The sequence below is a fragment of the Lutra lutra genome, chromosome 11 (assembly GCF_902655055.1).
Source record: "Lutra lutra chromosome 11, mLutLut1.2, whole genome shotgun sequence".
Lineage (NCBI taxonomy): Eukaryota > Metazoa > Chordata > Mammalia > Carnivora > Mustelidae > Lutra > Lutra lutra.
Window position 1 is genome coordinate 54,285,929 of NC_062288.1, and position 18,406 is coordinate 54,304,334.

The 18,406-nt window shown below is 39.6% G+C and overlaps 1 protein-coding gene across 2 annotated transcripts in view; it reads left to right on the plus strand.

Moving 5' to 3' along the window:
• The first annotated feature begins 6,217 nt into the window (after positions 1 to 6,217).
• The window catches only part of SP4 (Sp4 transcription factor), a 91,725-nt gene continuing 79,536 nt past the window's right edge, over positions 6,218 to 18,406 (plus strand). The window contains exons 1-3 of one of the 2 annotated variants that reach the window (XM_047695299.1): positions 6,218 to 6,433; positions 6,856 to 6,978; positions 7,482 to 9,036. In XM_047695299.1, coding sequence (XP_047551255.1) covers positions 6,907 to 6,978; positions 7,482 to 9,036 — 1,627 coding nt within the window. In that variant the 5' untranslated portion in view covers positions 6,218 to 6,433; positions 6,856 to 6,906. Of the gene's footprint in view, positions 6,434 to 6,850; positions 6,979 to 7,481; positions 9,037 to 18,406 lie in introns of both variants that reach the window. The other variant, XM_047695298.1, reaches the window with a different exon arrangement.

An 18,406-nucleotide genomic window follows, 5' to 3' on the forward strand; every position in this document is an offset into this window, starting at 1 on the left:
GGTTAGTATTATCCTTTCTGAAATCGGTTATAAAATAGGTTATACAGACTATATGGCAAAGAACCAAAGACAAATATTAGCAATATAAATGATAAGCAAAGGCTTAAAATTATCATATATATTCAGTTCCTAAAAATTGATAACAGAAAAACAATACCGTAAGAAATTAAAGAGGCAAGGGTAGGAATAGAATATTTGCTGCAGTGGGAAATGCACATGGGCACTAAGCAAATGCAAAGAGGCTCAACCTTTCTAGCAGTCAGGTAAATCCACTCTTCACCCATTAGAGGTGTAGTAATTTACAAGGCCGGGAATAATCAGTGCTGACGAAATTATAGGGAAATGAGTACTCACACTTACCAGGGGCATTTGTGAAATGAAATAACTTTCTGTACAATAATCTTACTGTATGTGTTTTAAATATGCATGAACCTAGCAATAGCATTCCCACTGCTGGAAATCTTTCTGCTAAAATGAAAATACTAACCTAAAAGACAATCTTTGCAAGTACCAGTACAAGTAAGTTTATTGCAAATTGTTTTATGGTGGGGTGAAAATAGGAAACAACTTGAGAAGTTATCAGTAGGGATATTTTTATTGGATATAATATACTCCTACCATAGAGCAGTAAGTTCTTATGAAAATAGTGATTTTGATTTCTGTATTTTGAACTGAAGATATGATCATTATATATTAAGGTTAAAAACAAGTTTGCATTATATATATCTATATGTCACATCCATACATGAAATTTTACATTAAAAAACACACATTATATATATGTATAATATATGTGTTTAATATAGAAAACTCGTGTAAGCCAGATAAAAGTGAGGAAGCGTTTGCCAATTTGTTATTACTGCTTAGTGTTTGGAATGGAGGTAAATGGAAAGAGGGTTTTGCTCTGTGTTTGGCTTACTGCAAATAATATCTCTTAGGAATGATATTAATAATGATTATAAAAATATAGCAAACATTTAATGAGAGTTTAAGATGTGGCAGAGACTGTCCTAAGAGCTTTTAATCTCTTAAGATGGTAATATTACCATCTTCACCATTTTCTAGACAAAGGAATGAGGCTCTGAGGGTTTGGTCACTTGTCCAAGGCTGCACTTTTAGGAACAGGCAGACCAGAATTTAAATCCAAGTCGTTTTTTCCCAGTGCTTATCTCCTTAAGCCAAAATCCAATGAAAGATTTTTTTATTAATAAAAAATATAAGGAGCACCTGGCTGGCTCAGTTGGTGGACCATGTGACTCTTGATCTTGGGGTTGTGAGTTCAAGCCCTATGTTGGATGTGGAACCTACTTAAAGTAAGTAAATAAATAACAATAAAAATATAAGTTGAATATATGAAATTGGCATGCTTTGGAAAGTTACACTTGCAAACACACTGGGCATCTATGTTTCCATGATGTTTAATCACTAAGTTTATACACAGTCTGAGGAAAATTATCTATGTCTTAACTACCACACTTACCAAATATCTTTCATGTTGTGGCAACAATGAGCCTCATTATACTCCTTTACACATACAAATTAATATAAAAATTAGATACATGTTTATACTATATCCATTAACTACTAATAGCTATAAGAGAATTATGTTATAGCTATAGGGGAATTATACTATACCCATTAACTACTAATAGCTATAGGGGAATTAATTATGTTCTCATATAAATTAACAATAATTGTAACTGGGTTAAAATCACAAATATCACATGAGCAATCCATGAAACAGCTATAAGTGTATATGAGGAACAGCAATGCCATCAACTCTTGCTAGAGAAAACACAATCAGTCTGAAGATCTATCTTTATTCACTATTTGACAATGTTAGTTACAAACACTCTTCATGGCTTTAAAAGGCCTACACATGTATAGTCATCTCTTCTACCCATTCCCCTATAAATGTTCTATATCCAGGTCCCCAGTTACTGCTTCCTGAAAACAATTATTATTGGTACTTAAGATACCAATATAAAGGTTTTTTGGTACACTACCAGGGTTTTATCATGGTCTCCTAGATGTACTAATGAAGCTACTTGTTCTCTACAAAATATGCTCATTGCTTCTATGTCTGTTTCATAATTGGCTACACTCTCAGTTAATACACTTTGAAGCAGAGGTGCATGTTAAACTTTGACCTTTCTCTGATTTGGGGCCTCTCCCGACTTCTGCTTTCTGCTTCAAAAATGAAGAAGTTTAACAATTATTTCAGTAAGAAGCAGGACATTTGGAGTTGGTCTCTTTCATTCAAGTCACCTCTTATGTCTGGCCCTTGGTTTCTTTTCTGGTAAGTATCCTCTGGAGCTGCTTCTATCACATTCATCTATAAGTATATTTATTGAAATTTTACTAAATGTATCCTCTGCGTTGTAGGGGATTAAAGCCTTGGCCTTTGCCCTCAACGAGCTAAGGGCCACACTAGGGGCAGTGAGGGAGGGGGCACAGAGGAGGGTGGTGGTTTCATTGTGATGGTATGAGCATTCGAGGATTATTGATTGAATGGTCAGTTGAGAAGCTAGTCCTAGAAAGTGAGGACCAGGAGATATTTTGTATCTTCTTTGTATATTCTTCCATATATAGACCAAGAGTTGATTTAGGAATGCAGAGCGATGCACAGGATAGTTACCTAGATTCTAGACTTGTTCTGCAGTATAATTGGAAATATGAACTTTCTGCTCCACAAAGGTGATAGGGAGGGGGAAAAGAAAGTCCAAAGGACACTGTTCTTTCAAATTCTGAAATGTTACTAGAATTTTTTTTAAGGGGCCAGAGTAGGAAGAACTAAGTATTTTTTTTTCTTGAAGCTGTTTCAGTTAATGTAATTAATTGATATTCAACTAATACATATTAATATGGCTCTAAAAGCTGTTGCCCCTGGACAAATGAAAAGTGTCTAAGGTGTCTAAGTCACCTCCCCATGCCCAACCTTGTTTCTCCACTCTCTGGAGCACTCTACCCAGCAACTATAGGGGTAAGACCTGGCAGGGGGCCTTGAAGATACTAGTTAGATCATGGAGGCAGTGTTTTATCTCAGTAGTCAGTGCTCAGTGTTGTTAAACACTTTTAATAAAAATGTTCATTTTTCTCTGTGTATGTGTGTGTATGTGTGTGTGTGTACACATTGGGTCATGATAAAAAAAAAAAAGTGTGAAAGCCACTGTTCTATAGGCAATATGAATGTAGGAAGGAACCTTTTTAAACCAACTACTTCCTCCAAAGAAAAGACTACTCTGACCGGCCTGAGGTGGAGATTTTTGTTGAATTTATATTTATCTTACCTACATAGAGAATGATACTGGCTTTCCATCTACCACGTTGATATCAACTTCTTTAATTACATTAAGACTAAAAGTAAAATGATTTAAAAGAAAATTTAAGTATATCATCATATAGGTGTTTCATAGCTTAAAATAGAAAGGTGGTATAAGAATAAACTGTATATAAAAAAAAAGAATAAACTGTATATCTAGCTAAACCTTCAATTAGATAAAATGATGGTACCTGAGAAGTAATAAATTTCACTCCCTGCCCTAATGGCTCAGCATGGTCTTATGGCTCAGCCATGGATGAGAAGCTTTGGGTTAACTATTGAAGGGTAGCAGAATATGACATATTGATTATTTTGAGCTGTACGCACTTGAAAAACAGCAAAAGCAGAGAGAGGTTCTCTCAACCCACCTTATCTGCCTAAAGACAGATCTCCTAAAAGGAACTCAGTTATCATAAATCTCCCAGGGAATTTCATCAACCATGGAAGACTGACTCATAGGTGAGGAGACTACAAGTTAAAGCATACCCAGAAAACTTTTTCACAAATTATCATGCCTTCCAACTAACTGGCTACTGGCCAGTTTGTCTTCCCTAAAAGTTATTTGCCTTCCCCCAAAAGGCCTACATCCCCTTTCCCTAGTGAGATATTTAACACTGAAAAAAAAGATTTAACCTTGAATTTTAAGCCATTTTGGGGAGTTGATAATCATTTTTTCCTGGGTTTCTCCCATGCATACATGAGGTATACGTGTTAATAAAATTCTGGTTTTGTTTTTGTTGTTGTTGTTGCTGTCAGTTGTTACATAAGTCTCTACTAAGAAACCGGAGGGGTTTTCCTCCTCTATGGTGTGTTTCATGAATACCAGCAATACCACTAATCCATAGGGTACAGAATATTTAAAACACTTTGTAGATCTATACTAAATGGATAAGCATTCTTTTTAAAATTGGTGGTTCAGAGCCAGGGATACTGTCCCTCTGAAGCAGGTTTTGTAAGGTAAGAAAACTGCCAAGGAATGCCCCAATTCATAAGACTGCAAAATGTCTTCCTTCATTTATCATAGTGAATAGAAAAAAAAAAAAAAAAAGACTCAAGAATAGACGGTTTATCTGTAAACGCAAGAAGCACTTTTGAGCTTCTATATTGCACATACTGTTGGGGGGGCAGGTTATTTAAGGATCTTAGTCTCATTTTTTAAAGAAGGGGGTAGACAATACTATGTAATTCTTTATTTGAAATGCTTTGTCTTTCTGCACTGCTGGCTTTGTCATCAGCCAATGTTGAAATTACTTTAACAAGCAAAGGAAATGCCAGTCAAGTGCAGCACCTGGGACCTCCTCACCCTTGCAACATATTAAGCCTCACGCGGGAGACAGAAACCACTCAAGGCTGTGCGTGGAGGAGCCCAGGTGAAAAAGGGAGTGGGTGACTGTGAGCCTGGGTGTGTAAGAGCGCCTTGTCCCCAGGGCCAATGTTTATATTAGCAATTCACTTGCACCTTTGGTACACTTAATCAGGCGCTTATTGTATTCCATGGTGTTATCCTGACTTCAGGACTTTGAAGGACAGCTTTGAAGACTCCTCAAGTGCATTTGACATGAAAATGCTTTGTGCAGCCAGATGTCAATTCCACCTGTCCAGAAGCTTTTCCTGAACTGTGACCGGGGCGGGCGCAGACGGAGCTGGGTTTTACTTCGCCTCCAGAACCTTGTGAGACCGACCGGTAAGAGCCAGAGGTCCGCCAATCACAGGGGCTGTTGGGCAAAACACGGTGAACCTTAGAAGGTGGGTCATTGCTCTGTTCCAGCAGCGAGGCCAGAGACAACAAATAAAATGGAAGATTCTTCTCTGTGGCAAAGCAGGCCTCTTATTTGAAACGGAAGGCCTGAAGGAGGGAGGTGAGCAAAGAAAGGAAAGGCATAGGCACTGCTACTGGAAACCGGGTTCATTCAAACCCGGAGGACAGCAAACCCCGCCTCCCCACGCCGCCGCCCGCTCAATCGCCAAGCGCTCCGGGTGTGAGCTCGCCCCGCGGGGAGCGGCTTGGAGCCGAGGAGGCGGTGGCAGAGGTGGTTTGGGCAGCCCCGCGCGGCGGATAGGCCCAGACAAACAACACCCATTCCCCCTCCTCCTCGCTTAGTTCAACTCCCACTCGGCCCCGGCCACGCCCTGCCGCCACCGCCCCCTCGGGCAGCTTTCCGCTCCGCAGCCAGGCCTCGGTCGGGGGCGGGAGAGAAGGCGGTGCCTCGAAGGGGCCGCCGCGGCCGGCGGAAACTACAAGGGCCGAGAGGCTTTGCGGCAGCGAGCCGCCCCCTTTCTCCCACCACTCAGCGCGCGTCACCAGGGGCTCAGCCAATGGGGACCAAGCCAGGGAAAAAGGGCGCCCGGGTCCGGATGCGCCTCAGGAAAGCCATGCTCCCTGCGCAGGGGCAGCAGGCAGTTCACCCGGCGCGGCAAGTCGTCGGTGGTCCGCACGCCCCCTCATCCGACCCACTCGCTTCCCTTGAGCGACAGCCCTCCTTTTTTCTTTAGTCGCAATTCCGAGGGATGCTGGAGCAGGTTTTTGAGGGGAGGGCGCTGGGAAATGAGTAAGGGGCGGGATATCCTGAGACAACAAGTTTGGCTGTATGGAGGGCCTACCGGCAGCGAGCCGGAGCTAGAACGCCGAGAGAAGGAGCACCAGAGAATCCAAGGGAGGAAAAGAAAAGCGGCTGAAAGGATAACCCCGAGAAAGGGGGTGGAGAGAAGGCGGCCCCAGCGCCCCGGCCCCCGGCAGGTCGGCGGCCAATCCGCTGGGGGAAGGGGTGGAGAGTCGGCGGCTCCGGCGGAGAGAGGCCGAGGGGGGTGGGGAGTCGGCCGGGCTCGCACCGCCCTGGCCCCGCCCCCGGCCCGCGCCGCCGCCCGCGCCGCGCGCCGCCGCTGTCAATCAAGGGCGAGTCAGCCGGGCTCGGGCGGAGAGAGGAGCTGCTACGCCACAGCCCAGCGGCGGCCATTCGCGGAAAAAGAGGCAGAGCCTGTGCCAGCTACAGCCTCCTCCGAGCCACCGCGGGCGGGCGGGACCGGCCTCTCCTCCCGCCTCGCCCCCACCCCCACCCACCTCTATCCCTGTGTCTCCGTCTGAGGGTTTGTCCTGTTAATGCGGGATGAGCGGTACGTATTCTCCACCCCCCTCGGTCTCCTTCACCGCCTCCCTCCCTCCCTCCTTCCCCAGACCCTGCTCGGTTCTCCCCCCTCCCCCGGGGCCGCTGAGATGCTTTAAGGGGAGGAGGAGAGGAAGGGAGGGTATCAGGGGGTGGGAAGGAGGGTTGTGTTTTGTCTTAATGTCTGAGAGAGAACAACCTTCTGGGTGTTGCTCTGGAGCGGATGGGTCGGGTTTCAAACCACGTTTTGTGATATCCCCCTCCTCCCTTCCCTCCTTCTCCCCCACCCCCTGCCGGTGTGCGTGGATCGCGGGTTTATGGAGATTAATGTTTAGGGGGAGGGGGAGAGGAGGAGGGGGGGTAGACGAATAATAATAATCCTAATAACCTGTTGTCGTTGGCCGCGGGGGGGGGCGGTTTGTTGCAGATCAGAAGAAGGAGGAGGAGGAGGAGGCGGCGGCGGCAGCGGCAGCAGCAGCGGCGATGGCTACAGAAGGAGGGAAAACCTCTGAGCCAGAGAATAACAATAAAAAACCCAAAACCTCAGGCTCCCAGGTAAAAGCAAACATATAAAAAAAAATTCATCACGAAACGTTAGGGGAGAGAGGGAGTTATGTCCTTTAATTGCCCAGAACTGAAGAACAGAATACAAATGTTCATCCACTCAAAGCATCTTTCTGAGAGGGAGGAAGTTAAATTGTAAATTCATAAAGATTTCACATGTTTGAGGGATAGCGTTGATTAAAATTACATCAGGAACTCAGACTAGTAGAAAACGGTGTGTATTTTCCCAAGGGCATTTTGAATTTATGAGAATATACTTGAAGAAAGTTTGTTAGAAATTTCCTTTTATTTGAACTTTATATTACAGTATCTGCGTCCTTATTCTTGTCTTACTGCTTTTGTTACTATTTCTTTTTGATTCCTGTCACTTCCTAAGTTCTGAAACATAGAGCTGTCAAAATAAATAAATAAATAAATCCCCTTCCAACTACTAGTTCCACTAAATCCGCCCACTTTTTTTCCCCCCTCTCCTTTACCATCTCATTTTTGGGTAGGACTCTCAGCCCTCTCCTCTGGCTTTACTGGCAGCTACTTGCAGCAAAATAGGGACTCCTGGTGAAAATCAAGCAACTGGACAACAACAAATAATTATAGATCCAAGCCAAGGATTGGTGCAACTTCAAAATCAACCACAACAGCTAGAACTGGTAACAACACAACTTGCTGGAAACACTTGGCAACTTGTTGCCTCCACTCCTCCTGCTTCAAAGGAAAATAACGTTTCTCAACCAGCTTCTAGTTCATCTAGTTCTTCCAGCAGTAATAACGGGAGTGCATCTCCTACAAAAACTAAATCAGGTAATTCTTCCACCCCTGGTCAATTTCAAGTAATACAAGTACAAAATCCAAGTGGTAGTGTGCAGTACCAAGTGATTCCACAACTTCAGACTGTGGAAGGCCAGCAAATTCAAATCAATCCAACTAGTAGTTCATCTCTACAGGATTTGCAGGGTCAAATTCAGCTCATTTCTGCAGGTAATAATCAAGCTATACTCACAGCTGCTAACAGGACAGCTTCTGGGAATATTCTTGCTCAAAACCTGGCAAATCAGACCGTTCCAGTCCAAATTAGACCTGGTGTTTCAATACCACTGCAATTACAGACCCTTCCTGGTACTCAGGCTCAAGTTGTAACAACCCTACCAATTAACATTGGAGGCGTGACGTTAGCTTTGCCAGTGATAAACAACGTGACTGCTGGAGGAGGGACTGGACAGGTTGGCCAGCCTGCTACTACTACTGATAGTGGGACTTCCAATGGGAATCAGTTAGTTTCCACACCCACCACCACCACTGCTTCTGCCAGTACTATGCCGGAATCTCCCTCCTCCTCCACTACCTGCACAACCACTGCTTCAACATCTCTGACGAGCAGTGACACGTTAGTAAGCTCAGCAGACACGGGCCAGTATGCAAGCACATCAGCCAGTAGTTCTGAACGCACCATTGAAGAATCTCAAACACCTGCTGCTACTGAGTCTGAAGCACAGAGCTCCAGTCAGCTTCAGTCTAATGGAATACAGAATACACAGGATCAATCAAATTCTCTTCAGCAGGTGCAAATTGTAGGCCAGCCTATCTTACAGCAGATCCAGATCCAGCAGCCTCAGCAGCAGATCATTCAGACTATTCCACCGCAGTCATTTCAACTTCAGTCAGGGCAGACAATTCAGACCATCCAGCAGCAGCCTTTGCAGAATGTTCAACTTCAAGCAGTAAATCCGACTCAGGTGCTTATCAGGGCTCCAACTTTAACACCTTCAGGGCAAATCAGTTGGCAAACTGTACAGGTTCAGAATATTCAGAGTCTTTCAAATTTGCAAGTTCAGAATGCTGGGTTATCCCAACAATTAACCATCACCCCAGTGTCTTCAAGTGGTGGCACAACTCTTGCTCAGATTGCTCCTGTGGCTGTTGCTGGTGCCCCAATAACTTTGAATACTGCCCAGCTTGCATCAGTGCCTAACCTTCAGACAGTGAGTGTTGCCAACCTGGGTGCTGCAGGTGTTCAAGTGCAAGGAGTTCCAGTTACAATCACTAGTGTTGCAGGTAAGTTACTGCTGTCTTTTCTCTATAACATTCTTTCGTGCAGTTTTTAATAATAATTAGTTAAACTGGTTTTCTTTGCTAACTCTTAGGTTTGATATAGACCTCTGAAGTAAACATTGTAAGAAATCGAAAATCACTGAAATGTTAATTGCCATAACTTTTGCCATCAGTGTGACCCATTCACATCTGTACGTTTTAATACTAGGTTTTATGTGTGAAATTTGCTAGACACTTTTTTATAAATTTATTCCTCCATGGATCAAAACTTCCTAATTAGAGTCATAATTGTCTTGTATAATTTAGAGATCGTATTTGAATACACTTGAACTCTTCAGAAAGAACTCTAATAAAAATGACGTTTATATCTTCTTCAAAGGAAAGTAGGTTTAAAGCTGAATTAGTATACAGTTGTAAATCTGTTGAAGTTTTAATTCTACTTGGTAAAAAGGCTAACTTTTTCTTAAATTGGAAGTTCTGCTTCAGTATCTTGTTGCTCATGCTTTTGGGTTTTATTATACAGTGTTGTTTAAAAGTAGATGTTGATGCAGTTTTGAGATAAAATTGTTAAATTACAAATTGATTAATTTTTATGTCTGCTTTTCTGCTAAAACCAGGATTTTCCCAGGATTTTTTTAATAAATAATTATTCACTTATAAAATTATACTTAAATCTTATGGTTGTTTATATTATTTATCGGTATTTTTAGTGTGAAGCTGTTGAAAGCAATTAAAAATGAAAGTAGTAGAATGTGGCTAATTCGAATTAATTGTAGTAAGGTCATTTTAAAAACCAATTATAAAGGAGTTGTTATGCATATGAAGTCATTTCTGAAGGATTTGGAAAAGTAGTCTTACTAAGTATTTTAAATTTTCTTGATTTGTCTTATTTTACCTAATAATACCTTTTGTTTTCAGTAATTAAACATTTTTTTACTGATTTTGATTCGGTGAAAACCTAGCTGTGGTTTTAGCGCCTTTGATACTGTCAGATATGTTTAATCAAATATTTTTATTTTGATAATCTGAAATGAATAAGCATATCACTTTTAATGACCTTTCTTGAAACAAGTTTCAGAAAAATTATGCAAGGGCTTTTGGTTTGTAGTTAATACCTAAAGTAGATGTATATATTTATAATTGGATGTTGCCAGATAGAGTTCTCTGATAATGAAGAGCAGAGATTATGTGTTTTATTTAGATGCTCATTGCCTCTAAACTAGATCTATCCAGTAGACTTTTCTGTGATGTTGAAGTGTTGTATATCTTATCCAGTGTGTTAGCCACTAGCCACGTGCAGCTACTGAGCATTTAAAATGTGGCTCCTGGAACTAAGGAACTGACTTTTAAATTTATTTAATTTTAATTTAAATAGCTGCATGTGATTAGTGGCTTCTGTGTTGATAAAACAGTAACCTAATCAAAGTATTTTGTGTGTGGTACTTTTCCCCCTAAAGCTATTGCAGCACAATTTTATAAGTATTTCTCTGGATTACAATCCATAGCTTGTTTTGTTCATTCTCTTTTCCTAAAAATTGACAATATATTAATTATTAATGAAAAATGTCTGTTTTTGTTTGGTTGGATGACAGTTTGCATTACCAAAAGTTATTTCACTTATATTTTGATTTGCTCTTTAAGCATTTGTGAATTATGATTAAGAGAATTGAATAATTTGTAATTTAGGTTAGGAATAGTTAATATTTCTGTGCTGTAGTTGGTATCAGTTACAACCCAGAGTTTCCCCCTTAACTATTGTGAGGGTAAGTCATTGATAGGAATGTGGTTTTCTGACTACCTAACTCAGATTTACTTGAATGATGCATTGTTAGGAAGGCAGGATCCACTTTCTGGACCTGTAACTTTTGGGGGTGTGGTCAGGGAATTTGCTTTTCAGACAAACTTTCCAGGTCATTCTAAATCTCACTGAAATTTGAGAACCAAGGATCTGGACATCACTAGTGAACCATAAAGCAAAATATGGCAGCAGATGGGTGTTGGAGCTAGTTCATGTGTGCCTCATAGAATGGATTTTTTATGGCAAAACGAGCTTAAGAGTTATTATTTCACAAGCATATATTGACTAGCCACATGCTGTGCACTCCCAATAGGTATGTTTAGTCTTAATTTTCAGAGCTAATACATATATATTTTTTTAATTTAAGGAGGTTAAATTATTTGGGTGTTACTGAGGTATATCAGGAGATTTAAACTTTACCTAGTTGGTTTTTTTTTTCTCCTGAAACCAAAGATTTTAAATTTCGTTGATGTTAAAGAGTTTATGTTCTAATAGGTATGCTCAGTCATTTTAAGAAGATAGCCATGTTATAAAGACCAGAATTGTACTAACTTCTACAAGTCAGTGCAATTAATCTGGTCCTAGTTGCTCATAGATTTTTACCTTACTGTTTAGTATAGTAGGTGTTTGACAAATGTTTGCTGAATAAGTTGTAGAAGGTGATGGAGAAGATAGCAGTTTGGAATTGGGAGCAGTGCCCTTGGAATGGTTTTAATGAAGCTGATGAAATGGCTCTATTTTCATTAATTTCTTTTGGCTTCGAGTTTTTCAGACATTAAGAGTGGGATACCAGGTACTTTACTCTCTCTAGAAGAGGGAGAATGAGCAATAAATGTCCATATATCTCTTTTATAAATGAGCCCTGGAAGTTCTGATCTTTTACTTTATGTCCCCACCTTTTGGTACTTTTTGATTATTTTATGTGTCTATTCCTTTCCCGTAAATGATATTATTTAATTTTGTTTAATGGAAGATTTTTGCTTTAAATAGTTATGACAACCATTAACCAGACTTGAAAAAAAGTTATTAATAGCTGACTTTGAGAGAATGTAATGACTAGCTCAGTAACAGTGGGCTGTAAGTTATCATGCATCCTCATGTCACTCTTCAAGAGATATGGGAAGGGTCTGGATGATATGGACAGGAAAAAAAAATTTTATATGATAATCAAATGAAATCAGTTCCTGAAGCTAAGGAGCTTCATACTTGATTTTATGAAATGAGAATGTTAGTGACAACCTAGGGGGAGTCTCTTTCCTTGATAATGAATTCCACATAATGTGTTTCTGTGATTTGGTCTCCTCTCAGAATTCTGACTTCCAGGCTGAGTATCTAGCAGTTAATTAGTTGGAATTGTAGTAGGAACTAAATACATGTTCCCCCTACATACTTAGGGTTTATTCCTTACTGGGATTGAGTTTGACTATGACTGAAGGAAAAGCAGAATTTCCTTTTTAAGGACAAAGGTAACATCGTACTGCTGGTTTAAGAACATCCTTTGTAGGGGCGCCTGGGTGGCTCAGTGGGTTAAGCCGCTGCCTTCGGCTCAGGTCATGATCTCAGGGTCCTGGGATCGAGTCCCGCATCGGGCTCTCTGCTCCTCAGGGAGCCTGCTTCCCTCTCTCTCTCTGCCTGCCTCTCTGTCTACTTGTGATCTCTCTCTGTCAAATAAATAAATAAAATCTTAAAAAAAAAAAAAAAAAAAAAAAAAAAAAAAAAAAAAAGAACATCCTTTGTATTAATTGATGTTTAATTAAGAACATCCTTTGTTTTAATTGCTCTAAAAGAACTACCTGTTTGCACAGTGTACTCAGGTAGCTAATGAGCCCTAAATAAAATGAATTTAAGGAGTTATATCTCCTTAGTTAAAGAATTAGAACATGTAGGGACCATTGATACCTAAATCTGTAATTAACTTGCATTGACTGAGGATTTGATTTGGTTTTGGCTTTAATTGTCATCTGTCTTAACAGATCATGTTTTTGGTTGATGGCTGGATATTTCTTTCTTTTTTTTTCTTTTTTTTTCATTTCAGTGGCAATTCACATTTTTAGGCTAATTCCTACGCAGAGGAAGTTCAAACTCAGATATGTTGCTGGCCCTTCACGAACTTGACTAACCTTCATTTTGGGGGGATTTAAAGTATGAAACCTGGGGGGGGTGCCTGGGTGGCTCAGTGGGTTAAAGCCTCTGCCTTAGGCTCAGGTCATGATCCCAGAGTCCTGGGAACGAGCCCCGCATCGGGTTCTCTGCTCAGCAGGGAGCCTGCCTCACCCTCTCTGTGCCTGCCTCTCTGCCTACTTGTGATTTCTGTCTGTCAAATAAATAAATAAAATCTTAAAAAAAAAAAAAAGTATGAAACCTGGGGATGTAGCACAATCAGGAAAGGAAAGCCAATTCTTCATAATTAGGGAAAATGGGGGCCAAACAAAAGAAAATGGGGGCCAAAGAAAATAATTGACATTTGTTTTTAATTTAGAAACCTAACAATTTAGTAGAATCAACTTCTTACACCAGACTTTTTTACAGAGCTACTAAAAGTAGAAATTGGCCAGAATTTTAGTACTAATATGATTTTTCTTAGCTATATATGTTAATTTGGGTTTTCTTAGTAGGCATCTTAAAATAATATACATGTGTTGTACATATATACAGGTACATAACCATATACGTGTGTTTGTGTTTGTAACGATACAAATACCTCCTGTGTTTGGTTGTTATTTCTGTTTTAAAAAAAGTCAGGTGTGCTCTTGTAATTTTATTTCTTTAAAATCTTATAGTACTGTTTGTTATATATGGAATTTGTTATGGAGAACTTATATCTTATACCCTAAGTAGTTTAGATTCTGAATTAACAAGTTGGTTTTACCCATTAGATGATGTATGGCACGACCTTTAACATTTGTTGATGATGACATAACAATATCATTACCAATTTTTAAATTTTTCACAGAAGATGAAAACATATCCATTGTAAAGCCACATTAATTTTTAGAAGGGCATCTTTGAGAAGGATTTCAGGATAGAGAGAGGTGCAAAGGAAAATAAGAGTTTTATTTATGTTTTTTGAATCTGAATCAGGGAACAATATAATAAGTAATACTTAAGGATATTGGAGCGGACGTAAAAGCAGTTGAAGAGGAAAAAGAAGGAAGCTTGATTAAGAAGGAAGATGGGGGGGAAAAAAAGGAAGATGGGGGAAAGCGCTGTACATTCTTATGTACATTCTTAAATAACACAGATTTACAGGGTGATAGAATTTTAGTTTTTTTTTTTTTTTTTTTTTTTTTTTTTAAGAGAGAGAGAGAGAGAGAGATCACAAGTAGGCAGAGAGAGGAGGAAGCAGGCTCACTGCTGAGCAGAGAGCCCGATGCGGGGCTCGATCCCAGAACCCTGAGATCATGACCTGAGCCGAAGGCAGAGGCTTAACCCACTGAGCCACCCAGGTGCCCCAGAATTTTAGTTTGAAAGGATCTTTGGGGTTACTGCTCGCCAGTTGTAGCCTTTTGGTATCGCTGCTAAAGTCTCTTTATAAAGGAATTTTGTATTTTATTTTTCTCTTATTAAGTGAGAGCAGAAATACGGATCAGAGGTTCTACAGCACTACATGAAGTACTTGGGGATGACATAGTAATAATTGAGGGGGGATGGATGGGCTCTTCTCTACTCTTAGTTTTAAGATTGGCTGTTCATAATGCCTGTCAGTTTGCTACCTAATGAATGAGCAGATTGTGGCAAAGGGAAACCTGTTGAACCACAGATTGTTTATGTATGTATGTGGTGAGATAAGAACTTAATGAAATTGTAGTTAACTAATGTAATTTAAAGATAATTGAGTGTCTCTTCCCCTCCCTCATTCCTTAATGGTATTTTAGAAATGAAGAAACTGAAGCCCAGAAAAGTTCAATTTCTTGTACTTTTTGGCACAGTGAGGACTAGAATCTTGACTGCTGCTCCAGTTATCTTTCTGCTATATTGCTGGCTTTGTTAACCAGTCTTTTGCTAGTAAACGAGTAAATGTAGTTGAAGTTTAGGGACCAGAGAGTATCTTGACTTTGTCTTTTCCAGATGGACTGTGTCTATTGTCACTGGATATTCAGCTTTAGTAATTTGAATATAGTATTGGTAAAGGCACAATCCCCTAGGTCTACTTGTTACTGAGCTTAATGGTGGAATCTTAGTGGTATTATTTTGTCCTTTCTTTGAAAGAGCAAATTCAGAACTAATGAGATTAGTAAATTCTATATGTAGGTAAGCACATCCTCAGGCTCTCCAGATACTGAATCTTGTCCCAAACTATATTTGGAAATGGCTTTTTTTTTTTTAAACGAGACTTGTGGAGGAAGAAAACAAACATTTATTATTTACCCTAGAGTGTGTTAGGTGCTAAGATAGGTATTTTATATTATCTCATTAAAACCCACAATATCTTTGTAAGATGGTCTTACTGTGCCTATTTTACAGATAGCCTCATGAGCTTTAATTTCTTTGAGAAAATTTGCCCTCCAGTAAGTGGTAGAACCATGATTTAAGGTCATCTGTGATCCTGAGGTTTTTGTTCAGGAGACATAAGGTAGAAGGATGAGTTCACAGGTAAAGGCTATTTTTTATCCTTTTGTGTCTGATATGTCCTTATATCCCATAAAGGTTGGAAATAGAAATGTTGACTATGTAAAGTTTGTTCTAGTCCTAACATTCTGTGGCACTGACAGACAATTATGACTAAAAGTAGTTAAATGGTGAATAGAAACTGTTGTGGCTGCATGGAGAGCTCTGTGTTAGACTCACATTTTAAAATACTATACGTGGAAGGTAGAAGGAAGGACATAGGATTAAGAATGAAAACAAAGAGCAGCTTGACATTTTAAGAATAATGTCAGGAAAGCAGAAACTATAATAAAGTAGGTTTTTAAAATAAGTAAGGTTTCAGATCACAGCAAAAGACACTGCGTCAGCAAAATGGTGCAATATGAAGAAAAGACGGAGATGCTCCTCTGTGCTTCTGTTAACCAGTAAGGAAAATGCACTTCCAGCTGAAATGACTAGACTTGTAACTCACTGAGATTATTTGTCCAAGGTAAGTAAGGACATAAGGGACATTTAGTTGCTTTTTGGATGTCAGAATGATCCAGATAGATGACATCCTTGGGTCAGAAGGAACTTTCAAATTCAGTTTCAGGCTGGTATACATAACTTAAAAGTTATGCAGCATGGAAAAAATGAGCATGAATTAAATACCTCACTTTTTGAAAACAATCTGTATTGCAGGCAGATGAATTTGATAACATCTTTAACAAAGTCCCTGAGTGGATTATCCAGTAGTTGGCTTCTGAGCATTTAAAAAAGATTTCAGGGATCACTGGGAACCCTTATGGGTTCACTAAGAAAGTATGTTTATGTATTCTTCCTCTAGGGTGTCCAGAGGTGTATAGAAAAGAAAAAATGGCGCCACAATGTATTTTGATTCCAGCGTTGATAGTTATGATTTCCTTAAAGGCTCATTCATACCTGGTTGCTCAATTACGTGAAAAATGACTGTCTACTTTAGTAGAAGTCATTGGTATTGCATAAGGTTCTATCCTTGATACAGTCCTATTGAATATTTTTTTACAAATACTATAGTGAAAACGGCCTATTTAATGAATTTAAAGATGAGGCAAAGCTGGGAGACTTTGCTAATAATTATGATGGGGATAGACTTGAGATTTGAAGTGATCCTAATACTCTGGAATGCTGGGTCAGAATTAGCAAGATAAATATAATAGATCCTCTGTTTAAAGGGGTAGGGAAAATCGTATACCCACAAGATGAAAAACCTCGGTTGGCCGCAGGACATGTGAAGGTGATTTAGGATTTATTGGCTTAATATGAACTAAGTAGAGTAAAGCTCCTCCTTTACTTTGTGTTTGTGAGACCATTTCTGCAATATTGTGTTCATTGCTAGGTGTGGCACATTTTAAGTGAGACACTGACAAACTGGCAAACATATCAAGAGGGATTCCTGGAATGCAGAATGTGGAAAACATTTCATTAGCAATAACTTAAGAGTGAGGGGTTTAATTGTTAAAACAAGAGAAAGTGTGACCACTGTCTGCCTTTTTTTAAAAATCTGTTTTGCTTGGCCTGGGAAACCAATAGAATATATTACACACAGGGACTAGTGCTGTAAAATAATGAAAGGGTTTGTTTCAGAGAATAGTGCTTTCCCTCTTTTAGAGGCTGGATGCCCATCTATCAGAGACACTGCAGAATATAGAAGAATTTCTTGTATAGAAAGTTTGATTAGGTAAACTGTAAGTCTTCTAATCTGAAACTGAAGATTCTGTGAATATTTGATTATATGGTCCTATTCTGGGTATTTCCATCCAGCATATGGTGAGGTCTCTGTCTTAGTTAAACTTACATGACTGCCCAAATATTTAGGGATTGGGGATGGTGTTAAGGGGCACATTTACAATTTTTCTTACTATAGAGGGAGTATAATTAAGGTGAATCCTATTAAATAATAAGTATAATTTAATTCATAAGAGTAGATTTCTGTTCTTCACTGTTTGTTAGACTTAATTGCATTCTTAGATGCTATTTTTTTATGTTACTTGCACTTTTATTTGGTGATGCCAGAGTATTAGTATTTTTAAACATACTTTTCATTGTCCAACATTGATTTGTAATTAAGATATTTTATCTCAGTAGGTCTTGTAACCGTGTTATGTTTCTGATACTGTCAGTTTAGTATGAACGATGTGATTACTTTTTCTTTAGTGAAATTGGAGAGCATTTGGAAAATCTAGGATCCTTAACAGCGTTCAAACTCTGGAAGCACTCACAGCTTTGAATTTGTTAATTTACCCTATGAAGTGAACAGATCCAATATCTCTTACTTTTTCGCCCAGAATATCCAGGACGTAGGTGTTTCTTCCATCCAAGTACTAACCAGGCCCGACTCTGCTTAGCTTCCGAGATCAGACGAGATCGGGCGTGTTCAGGGTGGTATGGCCGTAGACTACATAGGTGTTTCTTAAAAAATTATTCAGATAAGGGGCACCTGGGTGGCTCAGTGGGTTAAGCCTCTGCCTTTGACTCAGGTCATGATCTCCGAGTCCTGGGATCGAGTCCCACATCGGGCTCTGCTTTGCGGAGAGCCTGTTTCCTCCTCTCTCTCTCTACCTGCCTCTCTGACTACTTGTGATCTCTCTGTCAACTAAATAAATAAATTCTTTAAAAAAAAAAAAAAAAAAAAAATTATTCAGATAATACTAAACCCATCAGGCAAGATCACTGTGTGTTGAATATTTTCATATCAAAATAAAATCACAGCATTCTACAATCCATTGCTAAAATAAAAAGGAGAAAGCTTAAAAACAGTCATTTGAGACTTGAGACCTGTTTAAATAGAAAACGTATCTAGCTGAGATGCATGGAGGTTCTCCTTTCCTTAGGTATGGTAATAAAGTTAGGAATAGGGATTATCTGTTTTATCGGAGAGGTGTGGTTCAAGTAGTAGGTTTATTCCTACTGCAGGCATCTGTACTGAGAGGCTTCCTAGAGGACCGGTATTTTGTGATAGTTAGGTGT